General features: G+C 56.0%; 2 protein-coding genes across 3 annotated transcripts; one reads left to right on the top strand and one right to left on the bottom strand.

Annotated features, from left to right (window-relative positions):
* Positions 1–846: 846 nt before the first annotated feature.
* Fem1a (fem-1 homolog A) lies at positions 847–4,269 on the top strand. Its single transcript, XM_004632760.2, has one exon. It carries the CDS (start codon positions 997–999, stop codon positions 2,980–2,982), a length of 1,986 nt encoding a protein of 661 aa, XP_004632817.1. The 5' UTR covers positions 847–996; the 3' UTR covers positions 2,983–4,269.
* A 7,103-nt stretch (positions 4,270–11,372) lies between these two features.
* Positions 11,373–19,811, bottom strand: Ticam1 (toll like receptor adaptor molecule 1). Of its 2 annotated transcripts, none has more exons than XM_012515068.2 (2): positions 19,742–19,811; positions 11,373–13,898 (listed from the first exon to the last, which is right to left on the bottom strand). In XM_012515068.2, exon 2 carries the CDS (start codon positions 13,768–13,770, stop codon positions 11,599–11,601), a length of 2,172 nt encoding a protein of 723 aa, XP_012370522.1. In that variant the 5' UTR covers positions 13,771–13,898; positions 19,742–19,811; the 3' UTR covers positions 11,373–11,598. The 2 variants fall into 2 exon arrangements, with proteins under 2 accessions (XP_012370522.1, XP_023572510.1); XM_023716742.1 differs by lacking the exon at positions 19,742–19,811 and adding an exon at positions 15,103–15,252.
* Between the last annotated feature and the right edge of the window lie 7,116 nt (positions 19,812–26,927).

The raw sequence follows: 26,927 nt of genomic DNA on the forward strand, positions 1-26,927 counted from the left end.
TCCCAGCCCGAGGCAGGAGGAGCATCACGAGTTCGAGACCAGCCTGAGCTAAAAAGTGAGCTCGAGGCCAGCCTAAACTGCTTAGAGAGGCCCTGTCTCAAAAAGACAAAAAAGAGAGGGGCAGGCAGCTAATATGCAGTGTAATAAAAATAAATGTATGCGATGTGTAAAAAATGAGTGAATAAAAAAATTAGCGATCATCTCGCGTTCGAGCGACTCTCCCGCCTCTGTCGCGCGCCCTCTGCCGGTGAGCGGCTCCCCCCGTATTTTTTTTTTTTTTAATTTTATTTATTTATTTATTTGAGAGAGAGAGAGAGAGAGAGAGAGAGAGGCCAGCTCAGCCCACCAGGGGGCGGGCTGGCTGGCATGTGGTGCTGGGGGATTGAACCGCGGTCCCTGATGCTTTTGCTAAGCTTGTTCTAAGTAGGTGCTTTAGACCACTGAGCCATCTCTCCAGCCCCCAGACCAACTTTGCTAAGAGTGCCTTTGCGGAAGTCACTCGCACTGCTTTCTGGGGAATGGAGTCTTCTGGGAGCTTCGTCTGCGTTTCCGTCAGTCCTGACTGCAACAGGAAGTACGTCACCAAATTTCCCTCGTCGCCCAAGTGATAGCAAGTGGTATGGCATGCCGGGAGTGGTAATCCTTTAATAACTGGTTTCCACTGTGACCCGCCGCAATTGGACCCATTTCCACCATGCACTGTGCTCACTGTGTTCACAGTTCCTGAGGCTGGTCCCGATGCACTTCGGGAAGTGTAGTCCATAGTTTCTGCTCTTCGTGTATTTTGTGGAATTGGCCTGCGCAAAGGACGCCATCTCCCGGCATCCCCAAGTACCCCAAGGGGCGTCAGGTCGCGGCGGCCATTTTGTTCCGCCCGGAGTGCCCCTAAGATGGCGGCAAGGGAGACGGTGAAGGTTGTTACCTGCTCCTCCGGGCTGTAACTGCCGGCTCCCTGTCCCCCCACAGCCGGCCCATGGCCTGACGGCGGCCCAGACCATGGACCTCCACACCGCCGTGTACAATGCCGCTCACGACGGCAAGCTGCAGCTGCTCCAAAAGCTGCTTAGCGGCCGGAGCCGGGAGGAGCTTGAAGAGCTGATGGGCGAGGTGGCGACCGGGGGGACGCCGCTGCTCATCGCCGCCCGCTACGGCCACCTGGACGTGGTGGAATACCTGGTGGACCGGTGCGGCGCGAGCGTGGAGGCCGGCGGCTCGGTGCACTTCGACGGCGAGACCATCGAGGGCGCGCCGCCGCTGTGGGCCGCCTCGGCCGCCGGCCACCTGGACGTGGTGCGGAGCCTGCTGCAGCGCGGGGCCTCGGTGAACCGCACCACGCGCACCAACTCCACGCCGCTGCGCGCCGCCTGCTTCGACGGCCACCTCGAGGTGGTGCGCTACCTGGTGGGCGAGCACCAGGCCGACCTGGAGGTCGCCAACCGGCACGGCCACACGTGCCTCATGATCTCGTGCTACAAGGGCCACCGCGAGATCGCGCGCTACCTGCTGGAGCAGGGCGCGCAGGTGAACCGGCGCAGCGCCAAGGGCAACACGGCCCTGCACGACTGCGCCGAGTCCGGCAGCCTAGAGATCCTGCAGCTGCTGCTGGGCTGCAACGCCCGCATGGAGCGCGACGGCTACGGCATGACGCCCCTGCTGGCGGCCAGCGTGACCGGCCACACCAACATCGTGGAATACCTGATTCAGGAGCAGCCTGGAGAGCAGCCCCGCGCAGGGCCACCCCAGGAAGGCTGCTCCACCAGCCAGGGCGGCCTGCAGGGCGCTCGCACCTGCGGCTCCTCCGCAGAGGAGCAAGGCAACGGTGAATCCTACGAAAGCTGCTGCCCCACCAGCAGGGAGGCCGCCGTGGAAGCCTTGGAGTTGCTGGGAGCCACTTACGTGGATAAGAAGCGTGATCTGCTGGGGGCCCTTAAGCACTGGAGACGCGCCATGGAGCTGCGGCACCAGGGGGGCGAGTATTTGCCCAAACCCGAGCCCCAGCAGCTGGTCCTGGCCTATGACTATTCCAGGGAGGTGAACACCTCGCAAGAGCTGGAAGCGCTGATCACAGACCCGGATGAGATGCGAATGCAGGCCCTGCTCATCCGAGAGCGCATCCTGGGCCCCTCGCACCCGGACACGTCCTATTACATCCGCTACCGAGGCGCGGTGTATGCTGACTCGGGCAACTTCGAGCGCTGCATCCGCCTGTGGAAGTATGCCCTAGACATGCAGCAAACCAACCTGGAGCCCCTGAGCCCCATGACCGCCAGCAGCTTCCTGTCCTTTGCTGAACTCTTCTCCTACGTGCTGCAGGATCGGGCAGCCAAGGGCAGCCAGGGCACGCAGATCGGCTTCACAGATCTCATGGGGGTGCTCACCAAAGGGGTGCGGGAGGTAGAGCGCGCCCTGCAGCTGCCCAAGGATCCCGGAGACTCGGCCCAATTCACCAAGGCGCTGGCCATCATCCTGCACCTCCTCTACCTGCTGGGGAAGGTGGAGTGCAGCCCCAGCCAGGAGCACCTGAAGCACCAGACTGTCTACCGCCTGCTCAAGTGCGCGCCCCGAGGCCGCAACGGCTTCACGCCCCTGCACATGGCAGTGGACAAGGAGACCACCAACGTGGGCCGCTACCGCGTGGGCACCTTCCCCTCCCTGCATGTGGTCAAAGTGCTGCTGGACTGCGGGGCTGACCCGGACAGCAGGGACTTTGACAACAACACGCCGCTGCACATTGCGGCCCAGAACAACTGCCCGGCCATCATGAACACCCTGATCGAGGCCGGAGCCCACATGGATGCCACCAACGCCTTCAAGAAGACGGCTTACGAGCTACTTGACGAGAAGCTGCTGGCCAGGAGCTCCGTGCAGCCTTTCAACTATGTCACCCTGCAGTGCCTGGCCGCCCGCGCCCTGGACAGGAACAAGATCCCCTACAAAGGCTTCATCCCGGAGGAGCTAGAGGCTTTCATCGAGCTGCACTGATCTCGCCCTGCCCAGAGGGGAGAGAAGGGTGGAGAGCCCGCCTCCTTGCTCCTCCGCCTGCCCGTGAGGCAGAGGGCAGGGCCTGGCTGAGCTGTTGCCACCGGGAGCTTTCAGGGTCCTGTGCTGAGAAGGGTTGCTCAGGGAGCCCAGCCACCCGTCCTGAAGGGAAGCAGACACGGCCCCGTGCTGTCGCCTGGGTGTGGTAGGAGCTTGGCCTCGGGCTGAGACACAGGTTGGCCCACAGCTGGCACCCACTCCTGGGTCCAGGTACCAGCACAGTCCTAGGACTGGGCCTCTAGAAGTCGGGAAGTCCAGAAGCAGGGCCACTCTGGAGTCCCCCAGCACCGTCACACCGTGGGCCCCTGTGCCCCGCGTCATGTGCGGCTGGTTTAATGTTTACTTAGTGATCCGGCAGCTTACTGGCACTGCACATGCACTCTGAGAAGTTGCTGCCTTTATTTTTCTTAGGAATCTTGCCACACTTGTAGTTCATGCCAGGGCCTGAGGGTTTTTCAGCGGCCGAGGCACGCGTGGTGGCAGGGACCTGGTGAGTGAGGTCAGGAGTCGCTGCAGCGCGGGCACAGCACACAGCCGTGTGTCTGCACCGGCCTTCCAGCCTTGCACTCAAGGGAAGCAACCTCGCTCACCAGGAAGGCAGTCGGGCGCCCAGGACTGGCGGCAAAACTTGACCAGTTTGCTGTCCTGCGTGGTTCCCGTGGGTCTGCTCGTCACTGTCCAAGTGATGATAGACTCCTCTGCTGGAAAGCCCAAACCTATCACTGTGGGTGCCTGGACAGGTGGCCTTGCCAGGCCCTCGCCTGCTCCGGGGACCTGAGCCCAGGATTTCTGAGAAAGGCACAAGGACGGCACGCTCAGCGAGGCTGGCCAAGACCGTGGACGTCCGGCTGCCTGCTGAGGGCTCCACAGAGCCAAAGGCTAGAGCAAGAGCGAGCCGAGGTCGGAGGCGGGCCGCAGGCTGGCCTTCCATCCCTCTGGGTGGTGGGTGCGGGAGGACCTGCCCCATGCCTTCACCCCGGGAACAAGGTCAGCAGTGCCCGCACCTCCCAGGGTCACGAAGGCCCCAGCCCCTAAGGGTCCCAGACACAGGCCCGAGAAGGCGGCCAGGCGTAGATTTGCAGTGTTCGCTAGGAAATGAGTTACTGCTGAGACAGGCTTCGACTTCCCAGGAGGGCGCGCCACTCCCGGCCCTTCCAGAGCACAGCAGGCAGCCAAGAGCTGCGGTCTCCCAGCTATGTTGTGGCATTAAAGGAGATTACTGGAAGAGAACTCTCCACCTGGTGCTTCCTTGGGGCCCGGGTGGGGCTGCTGTGTGGTTGGGAAGCACGGGGTGGGACCCAGCTGCTGCTGCTGGTGAGGCCTTCCCAACGCGAGGCCCTGCGCTCCAGCCCTCCAGCCCAGAGCACCGTGAGCAGCCAGCCTGGGGCCGCGCCCCTGTCGGCCCAGCGCTCCAGAGGGCCCAGGGCGGGGGTGGCCGTGAGTTCCAGGCCAGCCTGCGCTATGCACACTGAGAGAGCCTGCCTCACGCCACCAAGTAAAGTAGAACACGCCTAAGTAGTCCTGAGCAGAGCTTCCGGCTGCCACGCCCAGAATGGGGCGCTTGACTCAAAGCCTGGGGCCTGAAGAAGCCAGGGCAGGGCTGGAGGGAGGCCGCCATGCTGACAGCTCCCGCCATAGTCGCACCTGCCCGGGGACAAGATGGCTTGCTGAGGCCGGTGGGCACACTGCTGCCACTGAGAGCCACAAAGGGACTGAGGACTCTTGGGTCTTTGGGGTTTGTTGTCACCTAGTTCTTTAGGGGCCAGACTGCCAGTAGGTGACCCAGCCACAGTGTGACCACCTGGTCAGGTGCGGAAGAGGAGACCTCTCCAGCTGCAGGAACCTCCCAAGGTTCTGATGGCACAGGCCTGGTCACGTGGCTTCCCCTCAGCCAGTTAGGAGCCCAGGCTGGGCTGCACTGGTTGCAGGGCTGGGGGTGCAGGGGCCTTGGGGCCCTGTGGAAATGGGGAAATAAGCGTGCACACCTACGCCCTCTATGGGCGGGCTGAGGCAGGAGGGGCTGCCAGTTTGAGCCCAGCATGGGTGACCTAGCAAAACTGTCTCAAAGTAAGAAGGGCTGATAGCTCAGTGTGAAGGTCTGGGTTGGAGCCACAATCCACTGAAAAAACAAAGTTACATTAAAATTAATATTTGAGATTTATCAAGGAAGGAAATCGCCCTCTGAGAGGTCACAAGGCCATACAGCCATCTGTAAGTCGCAAACCCAGCCCAGAAAGGACTGATGGGCCAATGGGCCCGCCTGTCACGCGCACACACGGGAGGCTGAGGCAGGAGGATTGCTGCAAGCACCAGCCTGGACTGCGTAGTGAGACTGTTTCAGAAGCTCACCAATTAGGGGCTGGGAAGATGGCTCAGTAGAATAAGCGCTTGCCTGGCAAGCACAAGGGCCTGAGTTCAATCCCCGGTGCCACCAAAAAAAAAAAAAAAAGCTCACCAGTGGGGCTGGGCATGCAGCCAGTGACTACAGGAGGGACTGCACTGGCCAGGATCTCGGCTGACACACGAGGGCTGTTTACGGGGCTGCAACCCGGGCTCGGGTTAAAGATAGCCATCTGAGTCATATCCCTGATGGGGCTGGGGACAGAGAGGTGACCCCCCAGGACAGCTGGAGCATCGGACCTGTGCCCTGCCAGCAAGGGGGCAGGGCGCGGAAGCCTTTGGGAGCGGGGGGGGGGTGTCAGGGTGCCTCGAGCTAGCAGAGTCATGTTGGCGAGGCTTGGCCCGCCTGCTGGGAAAGCGTCCTCTTCAGGACCACAGCTGGTGTCAGCTGCAGGGGAGGCGCTGCCCGCTAGCACAGAGCCTGGCCCTGAGGTCTTCCCAGTCCTACTAGGCAGTGATCTTGTTAAAGTGGCGAAAGTCACCCCCAGGAGGCCCTCTGGGGTCCCCGGCCACCCAACTGTAGCACAGCTGTGTTCTGTGTTCCAGTGTTCTGCCTCTCAGGCTCCCCTCCCCCCCAATCCCCAGCCCTCCTTTTTAAATTTTCAGACAGGGTTTCGCTAAATTGCTGTGTAGCCCAGGCCAGGCACCTATGTGTGATCCTCCTATTTCAGCCTCCCTCAGGGTTGGGGTTTCAGGCAGGAACCACCACACCTGACTTAAATAAAGCCTATTTAAGAAGAGTATTGAGGGGTCAGGGAGATGGCTCAGTGGAGTAAGCGCTTCCTTGGCAAGCGCAAGGGACTGAGTTCAATCCCTGGTTCGGCAAAAAAAAAAAAAAAGAGTATTGAATTGGCAGGGTCGGCGAGATAGCTCAGAGGACTAAGCACCTGCTTAGGCAAGCACAAGGACCCGGGTTCAGTCCCCAGCACTACATGCTGAGCTGGCCAGTGACACTCGCCTCGGTGGTGCACGCCTGTAATCCCAGCGCTGGGGAGGCTGAAAACAGGAGGATCACTATGAGTCTGAGCTGCGTAGTGAGACCCTATACCAAGTACATTTTAAAAAATAAAGAATTAAGTGGCGTGTGATGGGAAATGAGCAAGATCCTAGGATGGGACCCAGGTAACCAGAGTTTAGAGTCAGCCAGGCAGCTGTGTGCTGAGGACAGGGACAGAAGGGTGGGCCAGGGCCAGGGAGGGCTCCGCTACTGGGGTGCAGGGCCTGGTGGGGCTTCCTGAGAGTGCCAGGCCGCACCTTCTCTGGAGGGAAAAACACCCTTCTGCTTCCTTGGGAAACTGGAAACCACAGCATCCTCCCACAGCTATAATAAGGCCTGGATTGCAACACAGGTTAAAAATAAAAGTTCAGTGCCCAGGGCATTCAGGGATGACAGCTGCGGCCTGGGCTCGCCAGGAGGCACCATGTGTCTGGAGAAGCAGGAGGACTTGCTGTGTGACCTCAGGCAGTAGTTTGCCCTCTCTGGGCTCCAGTCCTGGCCAGGAAATAAGAGGGCGGGGTTCCACTTACTAATACGCAAAACCCTGGCACGTCCAGCCTGAATGTGACTTTGGAAGATGGTGCCAAGCCTGTGACTCTGTTTCCTCTTTTGTAAAATGGTCCAAAGAGCGCCACAGTTGCTTGTGAGTGGGGCCTTGATGGTTGGGGTCAGCCAAGCATGACAGGGCACCTTATCCCAGCACTCAGGAGGCTGAGGCAGGAGGATCGCCAGGAGTTTGAGGTCTGTTTGGGCTACATAGTGAGTTCAAGGGTAGCCTGAAATACATAGCAAGACCCTAGCTCCAAAAAATAATAGTTAAAAAAAACTTGGAAAGGAAAAAAACAACTAAAAAAATGGATGCTTGGGATCCTCAGGCTGAGGTTGCTGCAGGAAAGGGGCTTTGGTGCGGCACAGAAGGCGACCCTGTTCCTGATCCCAGAAGCCCAGGAGAGATCCGCTTACCCCGAAAGGAGCAGGACAGGCTGGAAACTGCCGTGCGCGCCTCCGCCTAGTGGCGGCATCTGCGCACTGCAGCACCTCTGCTTCCAACGGTAACCCACGTGTCACCATCCTCAGGTCTTGGGGGACAGAAGGCCTGTACCCTTGCTGACGGCGCTGACTCACCTCAGCCCCACAGAGGCCGCCCAAATCCTCCCACTGCTGCCGGGACTTTGCTCCACGGGACTGTCATCACCCATATTTCCCACCCGGGACCTCACCGACAGCCGCCAGCTCTCCCCCTGCCTCCGCTTGTGCGAGGACCCAGGACAGCACCCTGGCACGCAGCAGGTGCTCACCGTGCACTGCAGTGAGATTGAACAAACGTGGAGCGGGGGAGATTGCTCAGTAGAATAAGCGCTTCCCTGATAAGAGCAAGGATCTGAGTTCAATCCTTGAAAAAAAAAAAAAAAAAAAAAAAAAAAAAAAAAAAAAAAAAAAAATGAACGAACAAAGGGGAGATCTGCCAGCCACAGAAGGGAACAGTCGAGAGCAGAGCCTAGGCCAGGGAGGTGGCTCAGTGGAATAAGTGCTTCCCTGGCAAGCGCAAGCGCCTGAGTTCAATCCCCGGTTCGGCAAAAAAAGGAGAAGGAGAAGGAGAAGAAGAATACATTTCCGGGCTGGGGAGATGGCTCCGTGGAATAAGCGCTTCCCTGGCAAACGCAAGGGCCTGAGTTCAATCCCCGGTTCAAAAAAAAAAAAGAGCAGAGCCTAGCAAGGTGGTGCATGCCTGTGATCCCAGCACTCTGGGAGGCTGGGTCAGGAGCACCTCAAGTTCTGGCCCATCCTGGGCCACCTAAGAAATTAGCCTCTGTCTCAAATTTTTAAAATGCCTGGGGATGGAGCACAGGGCCAAAGCTCTGGTTTCAATTCACAAGTGAAAATACACACTTGCACATGACCTTTAAGTGGAGCGTTTGTTGCGCCTGCTGTGTGCCCGGCACCAGGGCTGCAGAGAGGGACAGGAAGCCCTGCCCTCCACGGGGAAGCAGGGGGGACGGCGTGGGTGACAGATGAGTGAATCTAGTTTGTCGCAAACTGTGAATGCCAGAGGAACGCCGGGCAGCCCTGGGGAATTCCGACGGGCGTGATTTCAAGTGACTCTTAAATCGGGTGCTCAGAGAAACCTCATTACAGGAAGGAAGGGAAGGAGCCACGGCGACTTCTGGGAGAACACCACCGGGAGCGGGCGCAGCCCGTGCAGAGGCCGGGGCAGGGCGGCGCAGCGAGGCCGCGTGCGGAGGCCCAGCGGGTGCAGAGCCGACCGCGCCCGGCGGGCCAGCATCCCGCAGCAAAAGCCGCGGGGAGGAAACGCGAGCCACGCGCATGGGCGGAGCCCAATGGCACCGCGGCAGCCTGGGCTTCCTCCTCTCCGCGATGGGCTTTCACTTCCCCGCCGAGGCCCGGCCGCAAGTCACGCTGACCGCCGAGGCCGGTGGGGGTGTCCCGGGCCCTTTTGCACTTTGAGTCCGAGGCCGGCCTGGCTGGCCAGGTGTCCTAGGCTGGGCTGGAACTTAGGCTCCTAAGCCGCTGTGACACGGGTGAGAGCCAAGGGGCGCGCCCTGACGGGGTGGCCGCCAGGGGGCGCAGAGCTGCAGGGCCCATCGCTGCCCCTAGAGGCAAACTGCCCTCTTTGGGTTTGGGGTGGGGGGAGGTCCTCTTTGTTTGGGGATTTTGGTTTGGTTTTTTCTGGTGGTTTTTTTTTTTTTTTTTTTCATTTATGTACAACATAGTCTCACTACACAACTTGGACTGGTAGTTTGTTTGGTGGAACCAGGGATTGAACTGAGACCCTTCTGCTTGTGGGGGAAGCGCTTATTCCACTGAGCCATCTCCCCGGCCCCTTTTTTGACTCGTAATGATCCTCCTGTTTTAAGCCTCCCCAGCGCTGGGATTACAGGCCTGTGCCACCATACCTGGACTCTGGGCTCAGTGCACCCTGGGGGCTCCGCCGGCAAGGCATGTGGGACCAGGGATCAAACCCTGGTGCCTGAGCTTGCTACAGCAGGCGCTTAGTCAGCTGAGCTATCTCACTGCTGTTGTTGTTGTTTTGGGGGGGACAAGGTTTTGGGTGTGTGTGTGTGTGTGTGTGTGTGTGTGTTGCAATAGAGTCCCGCTATATAGCCCAGGCTGCCCTTGAATTTTTGGTGATCCTTCTGAGTGCTGGGATTGCAGGCGAGCACCACCACTCTATCAACTTGGTTCCCCCTCCCAGAACCTTCCTCTCATCCCATCACACTGATCATCGAGGGTCCCCTCGGGCTCCCACAGTGCTGATCACCCCTATACCTGCTGAGCATGGCCGCCTCCTGCACACAGCAGGCGCACAATAGTGGTTGGTCTGAAGAGTGGGCCCTTGTAGAGCGCTGACCATGTGCCCTGGTTCAAGCTGGGTTCTGAGCTATTCGAAGAGCCGGAGACACCTGCCCCCTACCCTTGGGGCATGTCCTGTGTTGTGAGAAATCTTCAGGTAACACTCAACTGACCCCACCGCTGGGAGGCTGAAGCAGGAGGATCTCAAGTCTGCCCTCACCCCTTCACGGCTCCCACCTGTCTGGTCCTCCTACAGCCTGCAGGGCCCTGTGTGGCCAGCCTGCTATCCCCTCTCCACCTCCCCTGCTCCCTCTCTGCCCTTCCCTTCCCTTCCAGCCTGAGGGCTGAGAGTGAATCAAGCCAGTTTTCATCCACACCCAACACCTAGGCATACAGTAGCTGCTTAATAAATGCTGGTCACGCCACCACACTCCAGAATCAAATCATAGAGGCTCTGTTCACCAGGTGTCACTTCAGGGCCACTGGGAGAGCCAGGACTGTGGTGCAGTCTCTATTGGGGATGAAAACAGGAAGCATTCTGGGGCTGTCCCGTGACTCACACTAGGCCCGCCCTGGGGTGCAGGGCCATGGAGCAAAGGGCCTTTGATCACAGAGCTCTAGGCCAAGTCCGAGTGCACCCTCCAAGAGCCTCTTCCTTTCCTTCTTGGAAATGTTTTCATCCTATGTGCTCAATTTCTAATCTAGGGGACGGTGGGGACTGGCATTCACTCTTTTGGGCTTCTGTTTTATTCATCTGAAAAACAGGCTCGGATTCACAGCACTTCTCTTGTGGGACCATTTGGAATTTTTTTTTTTGTTTTTTTGCTCCTCGAATGCCTTCAGGGCACTTTTGGCTGGCTGGAGGGTTGTGGGGATCCAACTAGAATAAGCTGAGGTTGACAGCTTTGTGGAAGCAGCCACTTAAAGAACTGAGCTAGAGCCAGGCCCCCTTGTGGGACCATTTGGAACACAGAAACGTGTTTATGTGTTGAAGCCTCAAAAGTAGATTCCTGCTAGAATGGTGGTGGATGCGTGTAATCCCAGCATTCAGGAGGGTCAGAATCACTGAGTTCAAGGCCACCCTGGGTTACATAGTTACAGAAGGACTTATTGGAAGACACTTGGCCTTCCCAAAGACTACATCTCCCAGCATGGTTTGCAAATATAACTTTATTCTGGCCAATGAGATAAGGTCAGGGTGTTCAACTTTGGCTTCTGCCCTTGAAGCAGCTGCTCCTCACTCCTTCCTGCTGGTTCCCTTCCTAGGGTGAGGGGACCCTGGACACACAACAGAGAACTGTGGCTCCAAACAATCATTCAATAAATATTTATTAACAATTAAAAGTTACGGGGCCAGGGAGATAGCTCAGTAGAATAAGCGCTTGCCTGGCAAGCAGAAAAAAAAGAAAAAGAAAAAAAAAATTAAAAGTTACCTACAGTATCTCCCACCAAGTCCTCCACCCAGAATTATTAGATTGGCGCTACAGACACTGTACAGGGCCATCTGCCTTCCTGGCACGCCCCCACCCCCACGTCCAAGTGCCGGACATGGAGCCCAGGACATTCACAGTGAGCTGCACCTCCAGCCCTGTTTTTTAATTTTTGAGACAAGGTCTCACTAAGTTACCCACTCCAGGCTCAAACTTTCAGCCCTCCTGCCTCACCCTTCTAGATGGCTGCGGTGGCAGGTGTGCACCTCCAGGCCTGGCTCCTCTGGGCTTTATATCCTGAGAAATGATGGTCCTCCTGGGCCAGGTCTTAAAAGTGGCAAATGATCCCATCTGCCCAAATGACACTGGGAATGTCCTGCCCAAAGCCGGTGCCGGGATGGTGGCGTGGTCCCCAGGGGCTCAGGCCTGATCACACAGCCTCTCTGCCTCTTGCTCCTTGTCCTCTGGGGCTGGGACTCTTCTCTGGTTCCACATGTGATTGTTCACTCCCACCTGCACCATCTGGGCATGGTGGATAATGAGGGGGCCCTGAGGGGAAGCTGGGGAAGCAGGTGGAAAGGTGGGGGACCCTGGGAAGGCCGGGGGTTGGGGGAAGGCCGGGGGCTGGGGGAAGGCCGGGGGCTGGGGAAAGGCAGGTGGCTGGGGGAAGGGCGGTGGCGAGGGGGTGGCAGAGTGCCCTGGATGCGGTGTTGGTGGCTGAGGAGTTCCAGACCAGGCTGGGAAGGGTGGCAGGGCTCCCCAGGACCCCTGGACACTGAAGGGCCCCTGAGGCGGACAAGGCACCTGCGTCCCAAGAGACAGGTGGCTCCCAAAGTCCACCTGGAGCTTGTGCATCTGCGCCTGCCAGGCCAGGTAGCTGCGTAGGTAGGTGGTGTGCGCGGCGTGCAGGGCCTCAGCCTGCTGTCGCTCGCCGTCCAGGCGCTGGCTGCCCCGCAGCCGGGCCCTCGCATCCTGCTCCCGCTGCCAGTGTGCCCGGCGCTCCCACAGCCTCTGGGGCTTGAAGGTGCTGCCCGCCTTCCTGGCGAAGATCTTGGAATGCTCATCCAGCCACACGAGGCCCGAGAGTAGGCGCGAGGTGTCCGAGTGCCGGACCCCCAGGCTGCTCTCGAGGGGCAGGAAGGGGATGACGCTGTCGTAGCGGCCATTGTGCGTGAAGCTGCTCATCAAGGCCTGGTTGACCTGGTGCAGGCTCAGGGCATTGTCGAAGTTGGGGGTCATGAGCAAGATGACGAAGCCGGAGTGGTCGATGGCATCCTGCAGGCAGTGGAGCTCCCCGCGCCCGGGCACCTGGAAGTCCTCGCAGAATGTGGCGCCATCGGGGACGCCCAGGGCCTCCAGCCTCTCCCGGACACGCAGGGCCACCTCTTCATCCGCCAAGGCGTGGAGGACCACGAAGTTATAGAACTGTTCCGTGGCATCCGACGAGAAGGACGAAGGGCAGGGCTCGCAGGAGGAGGCTGGCAGCACCGCGGCGGGGCTGGAGGATGGGGAAGGGGCAGGAGTGGGGGGAGGCAGGGAGGACTCCGGGGCCAAGGACACCGGCGGGCTCGAGCTGCCTTCTTGTGATGTGGGTTCTCCCGCAGAAATTGGGGCTGCCTTCTGGTTCTTGACAGGGCAAAAACTTTCTGTGGGTTCCAGGTTGGGCGAGGAGAGAGATTTGGGGGCTGTGGAGTCCTCCGTGCACTCCACCGGGAAATGGGCACTGGCCTTGGGAGCAGAGGGGGAGTCGTCCAGAGGGGGAAGGCCCTGAGAGAGTGGGTCGCGGATCTCGGAGGCGAGAATCCTCAGTGAGTCTGGGGACACCGTGATCTCAGCTGAAGGGGGCCAACTCATCTCCTGGGGCTCCAGGCCACCTGTGGGCACAGGCGCAGGCCCCGGGGGCTGCTCACAGAGCTTGCTGGGCCCGGGGGTACCGCGGGGCTGGCTAAGGACGGCCATGGTAGGTGACTGGCTGATTTCCAGGTCGCTGGCCAGGGAGGCCGGGCTGCCCGTGGAGCGCAGGGAGCATGCGCGGCTCCAGTCCTCGATGGGGCGCGGAAGGCTCCGGGACCTCGATGCCAGTGCTGATGAGGGTGGCAGGGGACCCTCATTGGAGCAGAGAGGCTGGAAGTCCCCCGTGTCCCCAAGGACGTCCCACCCACAGCGGTCCCAGGCCTCCCCCTGAAGCTCCCCCAGCCTTGGGTCCCCACAGGAGCTGAGGGCCTGGTGTGCCGCCTGGTAGGCTGCATCCCTCAGGGTGGCTGGGCACAGCCTCTCCTCAGCCAGCAGGTCGTACAGGCGGGCGATGCCCCAGGACACATCCGCAGGCTCCTCGGTGGCCTCAGCACTGTCCACACCGGCCCACTGGCGGGCCACAAGCCTGGCCATAGCATCGGTCTTGGAGGCATCCAGCAAGACCCGGGCCTCCGTGTCCCGGCCAAGCTGCAGCAGCACCATGGCATGGAGGAGGCTGGCACTGCGGTGGCCCTTGTACACTGTCTGCAGCTTGTGTCGCAGGATGACCAGCTTTTCCCTCCCAGAGGCAGCTAGGAGGTCAAAAGCACCAGGCAGCGTTGGGCCTGGGCAGGCCATGGGGGTGGGAGGGTGCAGCTGTGGGCAGCAGAGGCTGCAGTGGTGGCGACATGTTCTGGATGGCCACCTCCTGCTCACCGGTGACACTTTTCACTGTGCCAAGGTCCAAGCAGATGACCTAGGAAAACCTGCAGAGACAGGAGGAGCCTAGCTGACCACCAGGGCAGCAAAAGCCAGGGATGGCAGCATGTGCCTGTTACCTCAGCACTCAAGAGGCTGAGGCATGAGGATCTCTGGGAATTTGAGGTCAACCTGGGCTACATAGTGAGTTCTAGTTAAGTCTTAACTACATAGAGAGACCCTGTCTCAAAATAACACTGGGTGGGCTGGTGAGATGGCTCAGTGGTCTAAAGCACCTACTTAGAACAAGCTTAGCAAAGCACAAGGGACCACGGTTCAATCCCCCAACACCACATGCCAGCCAGCCTGCCCCCTGGTGGGCTGAGCTGGTCACATACACATACAATAAATAAATAAATATAAAATAAAAATTAAAAATTAAAAAAAAAAAAAAAAACCCACTGGGTATGGTGAAAAGCCAAGCTAGGTCCTTGCAGCTGGTGTGCTCTGTCCCCAAGCTTCCCTGGTGACTTTACACTTATCATTCAAGGCTCAGGTACAATGACACTGTATCACAGGCATGTGCAAAGGTTCTGCCTGTCTCTTCCCTGTCACCTCTCTGTCCAGTTGTCACCACTGCAGACTTCCCCCTTAAATGTGAATTGGGGGCTGGCGAGATGGCTCAGTGGTCTAAAGGGGGCTGGCGAGATGGCTCAGTGGTCTAAAGCACCTACATGGAACAAGCTTGGCAAAGCACAGGGACCATGGTTCGATCCCCCAGCACCACATGCCAGCCAGCCTCGCCCCCTGGTGGGCTGAGCTGGCCACACACGCACACACACACACACACAATAAATAAATAAATGTTTAAAAAAATAAAAAAAAAATGTGAATTGTGTGTGTGTGTGTGTGTGTGTGTGTGGTGCTAGAGGCGCCCCAGGACCTTTGCACATGCTAGGCCAGTGCTCACCACGGAACCACACCCCAGATGTGAACTTGCCTGCAGGTTAAATCTGTCACATTTTCTGTCTGACTCCCAGCACCCTATGGGCACCTGATGGCAGAGGCTGGTCATGCTCACATAGCTGGGAGGCCAGAACACAGTGGAAGTAGCTAGCAAGGAACAGGTGGGCAGGTGGGTAAGTGGAAGGACAGAGGGCTGAATGGTGAGTGACTGGAGGATGGGTGAGAGAATGCACAGATGAACGTGGCCCGCAGTGCTGTCCCTGGGAAGACTGGGGCCCAGAGAAGTCTTTTCTCCAGAACACTCACAAGCCCCTGCGCAGGACCCACGGCCCTGGTCAGCCCCTTCCAGGAACTAAGTTCTCTCGTCCACTTCTCAGCCTGGCTAGGCTGATCCCTGCTGCTTGTCCCTGCCCTGGTTCCCACCATGGGACAGGGTGGGGAGGGAAGGATGGCAGCTGGGCCACCCAGAGGAGAACTGCACCGCTCCAAATCACAAATTTTTAAGAGATCTTGTAAGATTTAAAAAAAAAAGGGGGGGGGGCGGGGAGATGGCTCAGTGGAATAAGCGCTTCCCTGGCAAGTGCAAGGGCCTGAGTTCAATCCCCGGTTCCACCAAAAAAAAAAAAAAAAAAAAAAAAAAAAAAAAAAGGAAAAGAAAAGAAAAGAAAAAAAAGTTCAAGGGCTAGCCAAATAGCTCATTGGATTAAAGTGCCTGCAAGCAGGCACAGGGGCTAAGGGTTCAATCCCAGGCCTGTCCTTCCCCGCCCCCAGGGTGTGCTGAGACAACAATTGAGACTGGGCGTGGTGACCCGCACCTGTACAACTCTTGGGAGGCTATAAACAGGTGAATCACTAGGAGTTGGCTCATCTGCCGTCATACCACCCTGAACGTGCCCAATCTTCTCTTAATTTTGGGTTTTTTTTATTCCAATTTTTTCATTCATTCTTTCGGTTTTTTTTTTTAAACATTGATTGATTGATTGATTGATTGATTGAGTGTGTGTGTGTCTGTCCAGCTCAGCCCACCAGGGGGCGGGGCTGGCTGGCATGTGGGGCTGGGGGATTGAACCGCGGGCCTTGTGCTTTGCTAAGCTTGTTCTAAGTAGGTGCTTTAGACCACTGAGCCATCTCACCAACCCCGCCCAATCTCTTCTGATCTCGGAAGCTAAGCAGGGTCAGGCCTGGTTAGTACTTGGATGGGAGACTAGAAATCCGATCTAGTAGTGAGGCCCTGAACACCCTGTAGACCCTTCCCCCCCCCAAAAAAAAAGAAGGAAAGAAAGAAAAACGTTCAGCTAAGTGGTGGCATGCTCCTGTCATACGGCACTGTGAGAGGTTGCGGCAGGAAGATCCCAAGCTTAAGCTCAGCCTAGGCAACGTACCAAGACCCTGTTTCAAGATAAATAATAAAATAATAATAATAATAATAATAATAATAGCAGAGGATGTAGCTCAGTGCAGCGGCCCTGGGTTCAGTATCAGGGACTGGGGAAAACTCAGATCTCTGCGCTGCCAGCAGCAGTGTCGAGTGAGGACGTGTGGTCCGCCTCTCCGCCAACGTGGAGCGCACGAGGTCTGTGTTCGTGACTCCCACGGAAGAGAAGCGGTCGGCCACACTGAGCAGACAGGAATGGGGGGCGGGGGTCCGAGCGCTAAAGTGCTCTTCCTGACCAACAGAAGCACCCAGAGCTTAAGGCTCGGCTCTGCCTGCTCCTGCTGTCGCCGTCCCTCCGTGCAGCCCCGGGCACGGGACCACGGCCTCTGCGCTGAGCTCCGGCCCAGCCGTCTTGGCGCGGAGACAAGTCTCGCTAAAGGGCCGGACTGGGCTTGAGCTTTCGATCCTCCTGCCTCAGCCTCTAGGGTGCTGTAATCCCAGGTGTGCGGCTGCTTCTGTAACCCGGACTGGGATGGGGGGTGGGGGTCCCTTGTCCCTGCAGCCGCATAGCCTGCCGCGTGTGCCCACACTGCGCCCTCCAGGGCTGCCCTGCACCGCCAGCATAGGCCAGGGCAGGCGAGGCCTCCGCCTTACGCCTCCAGCAGCGCGGTCCAGGGGAGCAGGAGGAACCGAGACAGCAAGCCCAGAGCCTCTTGGGAGCGCAGAGGGCACAACGGAAACGAGCCCCGCCGCGTGTGTACGCTGGGCTCCAGGAGCGAGCTGGGCAGGGACGGCTGGATGCTGCGGCGAAGACTCCAGGCAGTGCACGCGGCCTCGCGGGGGTCGGGGGTCGGGACGGCACGCCTGCCGCTCTGCAGGGGGACCTGGGCTGGGGGAGCCCGGAGGGCTGCGGGCAGCAGGCCGGGAGGACCAGACCGGCGCTCGCGACACCCCCTGATGGCCGCTGCGGGGAGCGCAGGTCAAAATTAGGAGCAGGGGTCATCTGGCGGAGGGGCCTGAGCTACCCCGGGGACGATGACACGATGACAGAGGGTCCCTCGGAAGGGTGAGGACCTGGCTGGGGACAATGCGGACAGGAAGCCCTGGACTCCGGCCCCAAATGGGGCCGTGGCACGCGCCGAGCTGAGTCCAGGAGGGAGACTCCTCCCTCCTCTCCCTCCTTGCCTGCTACATAATCAGTCAGACAAGCACCGCCCAGGACCTTTGCACTTGCTAGGCCCCAGCCTGGCACACCCTTTCCCAGAAATCGGTCGCTGCCGTGAGCCTTCGCTCCCAGCCACCTCGGAGGCTGGCTAGACCTCACACCCGTGCGTCCCCACCGGGCTTTCCTCGCTCCCCTCCTGTCTTGCCCTTGCTACTGCACGCGCACCTCTCAGGGGCCTCTGGGGATAGAGCAGAGAAAAGGCGCTGCCAGGTCTGTGGCTTGTCCCTAGAGTGCCAGGCACACAGTGGGTGCCTAATCCATGCTGACTGGATAAACACAACACGCAGGGCAGTGCCTGACACAGTAGGTACTTAATAAATGCCACATGTTAACTGAGCCAAGTGATACAGAAGAACAGTACCTAGTTTCACAGCAAGCACTCAGTTACTTCCTGCCTCTAAGTCCCCCCTCCCAACAAGAAGCCAATTTGTACCCACCCCCACCAGCACTAGCATATTGTAGGGGTGCAACTTGCCCCCTCTGGCTCAAAAGAAATGTTCCAAGGCGACATGGAAAGCATAACTGGCTAGATGCCTGCGATGCTTGTAATCAGTGTGAGAAATGAACTGGGCCTGGTGGGGCACCCCTGTAATCCCAGCACTGGGGAGACTGAGGTGGGGGGATCATAGCCAGATCAAGGTCAATCTGGTCAACATAGAGTTCAAAAGCCAGCCTCAAAATAGATTAGATAAAAGAATCAATGTTGGGCCAGCCAAATAGCTCAGGAGGGGGTGGGGTGGGGTTGAGGAGGTGGGGGGTGGGGTGGGGTCCCCAGGCCTGCTGTGCCAGCCCGTGGCCCGGTCCCCAGGGCGCACTGAGAGGGCAATTGAGATGGTGTGGTGGCACCCATCTGTAATCCCAGCTCTTTGGAGTGCTGTAAACAGGCGGATCACTACAAGTCCAATCTAGTAGTGAGACCCTAAACACCCTGTAGGCCCTTCCCTAAAATACAAAAAAAAAAAAAAAAAAAAAAAATCAATGTGAAGAGACAGAAGGGGTCCGGCATGGTGGTGCATCTCTATAAACCCAGCACCCAGAAGACTGAGGCAGGACAGTCGCCATGAGTTCAAGGACAGCATCGATAACAAAGTAAATTCAAGGCGTTTGAACTACAGAGCAAAACCCTGTCTCAGAAAAATAAATAAACAAAAAATAGAAAAATAAGGGCTGGGGATATAGCTCAGTGGCGCAAACAATTGCCTACCAGTTCAATTACCAGTACCAAAAAATATTCTTTTTCTTTCTTTCTTTCTTTCTTTCTTTCTTTCTTTTCTTTCTTTCTTTTTTTTTTTTCCCCCCCTGTGGTACCAGGGATTGAACTGAGGACCTTGCTCTTGCCAGGCAAGCACTTATTCCACTGAGCTATCTCCCTGGCCCCAAAAAATGTTTTTTCAAAAAATTAAAAAAATAAACAGAAAGGGCATTCATTCAGTACAAATTTATTAAAGACCTGTTAAGTACCAAGCAAAACGAACCCAGGGTCTTCACACTGAGCTCCATGCCCAGCCCCTTTTATATTTTTATTTTGAGACAGGGGCTCACTAAGTTGATAAACTGCCGGGCTAGGCTCAACTTGTGAGCATCCTGCCTCAGCCTCCCAGACTGCTGCTACACAAGCTGGGATCTCCGCTGTTTGAACTGTTTGGTTTGCACTCCGACTGTGGCAGAGACATCTCCGCCCGGGGCCGGAGGAGCAGGAGTTTACACTGGAAAGCCTGGCTCCGGGGCTCCGGTGCGGCTGCACTGAGCACCTACTACGCGCAAGCTCCCCAAATCAGGCCGCATCACCTGCCCCTACCGTGTGCCCAGGGTCAGACCACGTCTAGGGTCACAGCAGGCGCCCTGTAAGTGCTGACAGTGAATCAATGAGAGATGTCGCCGCCTCTTCCGGATGCTGCGGCCTCACCCCCATCCCAGGGCGGGACGGAGACCCGGGTCCCCAGCTTAGCCCAAGGCGCTCCCGCCCCTACCTCGGCTGCAAGAATAAAGGGGAGGGTACTGGAGGAGAGGGGACAGGGCCGGCAGGACCACTGGGACCCGGGGAAAGCTGGGGTCCGCAGGGTGGGCAGAGCCGAGAAAGGGAGCACCGAGGCCCAGGACGGGTTCTTAGGAGAGAGGGGGTGCAGGGCAAATCGGGAGGCGGGAGAGGGACCCAGAGTCCTCGGGATCCGGATCCCAGTGGACTTGGGTGTTGGAACGAGTTGGGGCATTGGGATCGGGCCGCAGCATGGTCCTGGCTGTTGGGGTTCGGCGTAGGGACCGAGGACCGGACCTGGCTGTGCGGAGCACCCCCCTCCCCGGGTCCCCAGCTCGCGCGGTCCCCTCCGCAGTCCCCCGTCACCTACCGGCCAGAGCTGCGTCCTCCGCTCGCCTGCGCGGAGGCAGGGCTGGGATGCCGGAGAGGAGGAGGCGCCGCCCCTTCCGCGTCCTGCGTCGCAGAGAGGAGTGAAGTCACTCCGGACCCAGGCGGGGAAAATCCCCGAGGGGCCCCTGAGAGCCAGGCTGGGCAAATCTGAGCGTCTGCTGTGGCGGGGATCCAAGGGGCAGTGGAGGGAGGACCCAGTCTGCGACTTGGACTTGGCACACTCCGGAGCTTTGGGACCCCCCAAAGGTGCATTTAACGCACCTGATCAAACTTTAGTGAGACCAGGGGCCAGAGCAGACAGACCGTTAGACACCAAGGGCCGCCCATGCCTTCAGGCCCACTAGGATTTATTTTTTTCCAGTACTGGGTTTGAACCCAGGGTCCGGCACTGAGCACCATTCTGTAGCCCTTTTTATTTTATTTACAGTAGGGTCTCAGTAAGTTGCACAGGCTGGCCTCCAACTTGGGACCCTGCCTCAGCCTCCCAGAGCGCTTTGATGTTGACTGTGCTCCACCAGCCCAGCTACATTTCCAAGTGCTTTTTTATTTGTTTTTTTTTTTTTTTGTTTTGTTTTTGTTTGTTTGGTACCAGGGATCTAACTTTGGACCTTCTGGACCTTGCACTTGCCGGGCAGGTGCTTATGCAGCTGAGCTGTCTTCTTGGTGACATTTTCAAGTCTTAAAATCAGAGGGAGAGCCAAGCTTAGTGGCGAAGGCCTGTAATCCCAGCAGAGAGGCTGAGACAGGAGGATCACTGCCAGTTCTAGCGAGGCCAGCCTGGGCTACAAAGTCTGTTCAAGGCCAGCCTCCATGGCAGCACTTCGAAGTGTCTCAAAAAAGACAAAGAAATAAAATAAAGTCAGAAGAAAAACATGAACAGACTCAGCTTGGATCCCATCTTCATACGATGGAAATTGTAAAATATGATTTTTAGATACTTTTTTTTTTTTTGGTAGAACCGGGGATTGAACTCAGGCCCTTGCACTTGCCAAGGAAGCGCTTATTCCACTGAACCATCTCCCCAGCTGTAAAATATGATTTTTAATTTGTGTTTGTGGAAATGGCGCCTGGCCAAATCAGGACCTTTGACAGGACTCCTTCATCAGAGGAGAGAAGCCCAGACTATGTGCTGGCCAGGGCACAGCGATACATGCCTGTTGTCCTGGCACTCTGGGAGGCTGAGGCTGGCAGACCAAGACTCTGAGCCCAACACTACACACCTCTGGGATCCCAGCACTTTTGGAGGCTGAGGCAGGAAGATCTCTGGGAGCTTGAGAGCACTCTGCACTACATGGCAGGATTGAGGCCCGCCTGAACTACATAGCAAAGCCTATTTCAAAAAACCAAAAAAGAAAAACAGAAATTAAAAGCCCAACCTGGATAGCTAAGCCAATTAGTGAGACCTGTTTCAAAATAAAGAATAAAAAGGGTTGCGGGTGTAGCTCAGTGAGAAGGCCCTGTGTTCAATCTATTTGAACTGATTAATTTAGCCAGACTTTGTCTCAAAAAAAAAAAAAAAAAAAGAGAGAGACTATTTGCAGGAGTAGCTTTTAAAATGGCCTAGTAGGGCTGGTGAGATGGCTCAGTGGTCTAAAGCACCTACTTAGAACAAACTTAGCTAAGCGCAGGGACTGCGGTTCAATCCCCCAGCACCACATGCCAGCCAGCCCCGCCCCCTGGTGGGCTGAGCTGGCCACACACACACATAAATAAAAACTAAATAAATAAATGTTTTTAAAAAAAATTTTTAATATAAATAAATAAATAAATAAAATGGCCTAGTAGGCTCTCCGTAGCTGCTGTTGCAGCGCTCTGGTGAGGGCCTCTCGCACATGCACATCCAATATCCCGGATGCAGAAGCGGAAGCTGCTTGGGCCTGGGGGGCGAGGCGCACCAAGCCGGGCAGGTCGGAGCTGAAAGCCCAAGTCTGACCGACCCCTGTACAAAGAGTGGGTACAAAGGCCTTTGAAGTTGGCCTGAAAGTGCAAGAGACCGAGGCCCCATGGGATTCACTGCAAACTCGGGACAGGGCGCAAAGGATTATAACAGACCCCAGGGCAGAAAGCGAGAAGGCAGAGCCAGGAGAGAAGCAGGGGCCTGCGGGAGGACAGGGGAGAAGACACTGACCTGCCATCAGCTGCTGAGACATGGCAGAAGAAAGACCAAGCACTTTCTTTCATTTCCTGCGACTGATTTTATTGCGTCCCACTACTCCACGATCATGAAACACTCGATGGATTTTAGTGCCGTGAAAGAGAAGATCAAGAGGGGGCCTGCCCGGTAGCTCAGTTCTTTAAGTGGCTGCTTCAACAAAACAGTCAGGCTCAGGTTGCTTGGGTTTGATCCCCACAACACAATACAGCCAGTCATGCCTTGAAGGCATTCGGCGCAAAAAAAAAAAAAAAAGAGAAGATCAAGGGCACTGACCACCAGACCTGCGTAGAATGAAAGGATGACTTCAGGCTAATGCCATGAGTTACAGCAAGCCCGAGGCCTTGTCATACGGGTTTTGCACCCAGGAATGAAGACTTTTAGCCAGGATAGAATTCAGAGCCTGACGCAGTGTAGAGTTTGTGGGCGACTTGCAGAAAGCCCAAAAGCAGAAAGATGGAGTGAGGAGCCAGGAGGATAGCGGCTGCTGACCCCAAGAGAGCCGGCCAGTCAACAGCTAGCTCAGATTTGCAAGAAGAGAACCAGGTGGAGCAACAACACATAGCCTTCTGGCCAGAGAGCTAGCTCAGCCCCATAAGCACCTGCCTGGCAAGCACAAGGTCCTGAGTTCAATCCCCGGTACCACACACATGCATACACACACACACACAGACACACACACACACAGACAACAGACACACAGACACACAGCAAAACAAAACATGGAGCCTTCTTTGTCCTGTGGGTCCCTTTGCAGGTTAACCAGGCTGCTGCCTTGTGAGACCAGGAAGTGAGGTGTGGAGTGAATATCTTGCAGGGATTACATAAAGAAATCCCAGCGCTCAGGATTCTGAGGCAGGAGGATCACTGCAAGTTCGAGACCAGCCTGGGCTACAAAGTGAGCTTAAGGCCAGCCTGAGCTGTATAGCAAGACCCTGTCTTAAAAAAAAAAAAAAAAAGTGGGGGCTGGTGAGATAGCTCAGTGGTCTAAAGCACCTACTTAGAACAAGCTAAGCTAAGCAAAACACAGGGACCGCGGTTTAATCCCCAGCACCACATGCCAGCCAGCCCCGCCTCCTGGTGGGCTGAGCTGGCCACACACACACACACAAAATAAATAAATAAATAAATAAATAAATATTAAAAAACAAACAAACAACAAAAAAAAAGTAACCCAAGTGTTACACTTGAATGATGGGCCTTACAGCTCTTATGCCCCACAATGTGACTCTTACTTGTGCAGAAAGCGGCAAAGACAGTTCTCATTTAATCTGCTCAACCTCTGCATAAATTTGGGGCGACATGTGGAGATTATCCACACATTATGGCTGATAGTTTCCTGGATGGTTTTCTGTCTTCTTTTCTTTTCACTTCTTTTCCTTTTGTTTGTTTTTATTTTGATAGGCTTGCTCTGCAGTCCAGGCTGGGACTCCTAAGGAGTGTCCTGCCTCAGCCTCCTGAGTGCTGGCAAGATAGGTATGTGACTCCTCCCCTGGCTCCTTGGATGTTTTAACAAAAGGGCATCGTAGCACCGCACGGCATTGGAGAGCTCACCTAAAGATGAAGGTCAGACCAGAAGCTTGACACAGCAGTGGGGGTGGCAGTTACAGAAGTGAGGCTGGTGGGTGGGCGGGCGCTTAGAGCCCAGTGCTCAGCACAGGCCCCCTGTGCTGGGAGAAATGTGTCTACAACTCCCCTGAAGTGCTGCCCTCTCAAGAGGCCAGAGTGTCCCAGAGGAAACTTCATGAGACCTCAAGATTGCTTGGGGCTCCAGGAAGTACAGACGGTGGCAGAGCACCAGGCCCTCTCGCGGCGTGGCCTGTCCCTCTGTCCGTCATACAGAGAAATGCACTGTGCTGGACAGGTGGCCAGTAACCTTAAAAAACACGCACAGCATATCGTTCAGGTGAGATCATAAACCTGTATGGGATATGAAAAGCAGTGGGTATGTCTGTCCTGCCCACATCATGGAAAATGGCTTCATACTTCTAACAGAAGATTTGGAAGAACTGAGGGAGGCTGACGTCGCTCAGTGTAGGCTCAAGGGGAGCCGAGCATGACTGGCATTTGATTATAGATTATAGATTGCCTACATATTTTTTCCATTCTGAACTTGGAAATGCTTTTCAAGCATTTGTAAGTGGTACTTTTATTTTTTTTTTAAATTTTATTTGTGTGTGTGTGTGTGTGTGTGTGTGTGTGGCCAGCTCAGCCCACCAGGGGGCGGGGCTGGCTGGCATGTGGGGCTGGGGGATTGAACTGCGGTCCCTGTGCTTTGCTAAGCTTGTTCTAAGTAGGTGCTTTAGACCACTGAGCCATCTCACCAGCCCTGTAAGTGGTACTTTTACTTAAACGTTGGAACAATTTTTTAGAAAAGGACCTCGGGGCTGAGCATGACTTTGCAGTCCCAGCACATGGGAGGCTGAGGTAGGAGAGCTCAAGGCCAGTTTGAGCTTCATAGTGATTTTCCAGCCACCCCGACTACACAGCAAAACGCTGTCTTAAAAAACAAACAAAATGGAGCTCGGGCTTTCGGGTCCTCCTTTCCAAGATGACGAAAAAAAGAAGGAACAATGGTTGTGCCAAAAAGGGCCGTGGTCATGTGCAGCCTATTCACTGCATGAACTGCGCCCGGTGCATACGCAAGGATAAGGCCATTAAGAAGTTTGTCATTCGGAACATAGTGGAGGCCCCGCCGTCAGGGACATTTCTGAAGCAAGTGTCTTCGACGGTTATGTGCTTCCCAAGCTGTATGTGAAGCTGCACGACTGTGTGAGTTGTGCCATCACAGCAAAGTGGTCAGAATTGATCTCGTGAAGCCCGCAAGGACCGAACTGCTCCACCCCGACTTAGACCTGCTGGTGCTGCCCCTCGACCTCCACCAAAGCCCATGCAAGGGGAGCTGGGTCTTAGTGGACTGAAGAAAACTCTCTTGAGAAAGAAATAATAAATTTTTTGTTTTTGTTTTTGTTTTTGGTGCCGAGGACTGAACCCAGGGCTTCCAGCTTGCTAGGCAAGCATTCTAACGCTGAGCCAAATCCCCAGCCCCCAGAAATAATAAATTGAATGTTATACTTTATACAGCATGTTGAGTGTACCTGCCAGAGGTGGATTGGGTTAATTCAGCCTATCCAAGTTTAAGTTTGTACTCTGAAAATGAATAAAGAGGAACACACTGGAAGGGGTTTCAGGAAAAAAAAAAAAAAAAATGGAGCTGGGGAGATAGCTCGGTAGAATAAGTGCTTGCCTGTAAAGCGCAGGGTCCTGAGTTCAGTCCCCGGTACCACAGAAAAAAAAATAAATAAATAAAAAATAAAAAGGCCAGGGAGACAGCTCAGCACCTTAAGCACCTGCCTGGCAAACACAAAATCCTGAGTTTGACCCATAGTACAAAAAAAAAAAAAAAAAAAAGCAATGACCTAGTGTTACAGTGCAGACTACATGGGGGGATACTATTCAGCCATACAAAGGAAGACCTGCTCCTTCTACAGCAAGGGTGGACCCCGAGGCCATGCTGTTCACGGAACTGAACCAGGCACACAAGGACACACGCTGCAGGGTCCCACTCCCAGGAAGCCCAGCGCTGTCAGATCCACACAGACAGGAGGATGGGGGTCAGCGTCTCCTGGGGACAGGTTCCTCTGGGGGAAGTGGGAGGTCCCGGAGGCGCACGGCGCAGACAGCACCCAGCTGTGGGACATGCTCGATGCTGCTGAGCTATGCGCCTAGAAATGTCACCAGGTGTGGTAGCACACGCCTGTAACCCAGGCTGAGGCAGGAGAAACACTTCGAGTTCAAGCCCAGCCTTCACTACATGGTGAGGCCTTGTCTCAAAAAATTAAAGAGAGGGGCTAGGGAGATAGCGCAGTAGAATAAGCACTTGCCTAGCAAACACAAGGTCCTGAGTTCAATCCCCAGTACCAAAACAAAACAAACAAACAAACAAACAAAACAGAAAAATAAGAAAATGCTCAGAAAGGGGCTGGATGTGGTGATAGAGCACTTGCTGAGTGAATGTAAAGCCCTAGGTTGAATCCCCACCACCAAAGACAGCTATCATAATTTTTTTTTTCAGTACTAGGGATTGAACTTGGGACCCTGAGCTTGCCAAGCAAATGCTTATTCTACTGAGTTATCTCCCTAGACCAGCTATCATAATTTTGTTACATATATTTTACTACAAATTTTAAAAATTTTAAGACAGGCCCTCACTAATAGCCCAGGCTGCCCTAGAATTCGTGGTGCTCCTCCTGCCTCCCCCTCCCAAGCGCTGGGATGACCTGTGCACCACATACAACATGCTGGGCAGCGGCGACTGTCTGCTGACCAGGCTGTTTCGGCTTCTCCACAGCATGGAAACAGCCATGAAAGTCCTCAGCGTCTTCTGGGGACAGGGCCGGGACACGGCCCAGGCTGGGCTGCTGTATCACTCATAATTGAGGAAGCGGAAACGGCAGCCAGCGTGGGCAGAAACGGAGACCAGACTCAGAGCTGCCGGCTCCCTGGACTCCTCGCCAAGATCCCCAGCTGTCCTCCGGAGGGGCTGCGTGGGTGGGACAGAGAATGAGGTCCTGGGAACGCCGTCCTGCAGCCGCACCCTCAGGAGCGGCCCAGGCCTCCCTCGGTACCCACTGGGTGCTGGGCACATGGGGCCCTGGGAAGACACTGGGGCTGGGGCAGGAGTGTCTCAAGTTGGAAACCAACCTTGGCAATTTAGCGAGACCCGCTCAAAAAACAAAAACAACTGGGATGCAGCTCAGCGCAGAGGGCCTGGCTTCCATTCCCGGCACCCAAAGTAACCCATGTGCCACTCTGTCTCCTCAGCCTCACTCCTGGCCCGGCAAGCCACTGTTCTGATTTCTGGCCTCCCTGTCTAGCATGATTTGTGTCTATACTTCAGCCTCATAGGTGTATATTTGTGTCTGAGTTTTTTGTTTTTGTTTGTTTTTTTTTTGACATCAGTTATTTTTATTTTAAAGAAAAAAAATAAAAACAATGGTACAAAATCTCAAAA

This window comes from Octodon degus, unplaced genomic scaffold (assembly GCF_000260255.1).
Source record: "Octodon degus isolate 3935 unplaced genomic scaffold, OctDeg1.0 scaffold00050, whole genome shotgun sequence".
NCBI lineage: Eukaryota > Metazoa > Chordata > Mammalia > Rodentia > Octodontidae > Octodon > Octodon degus.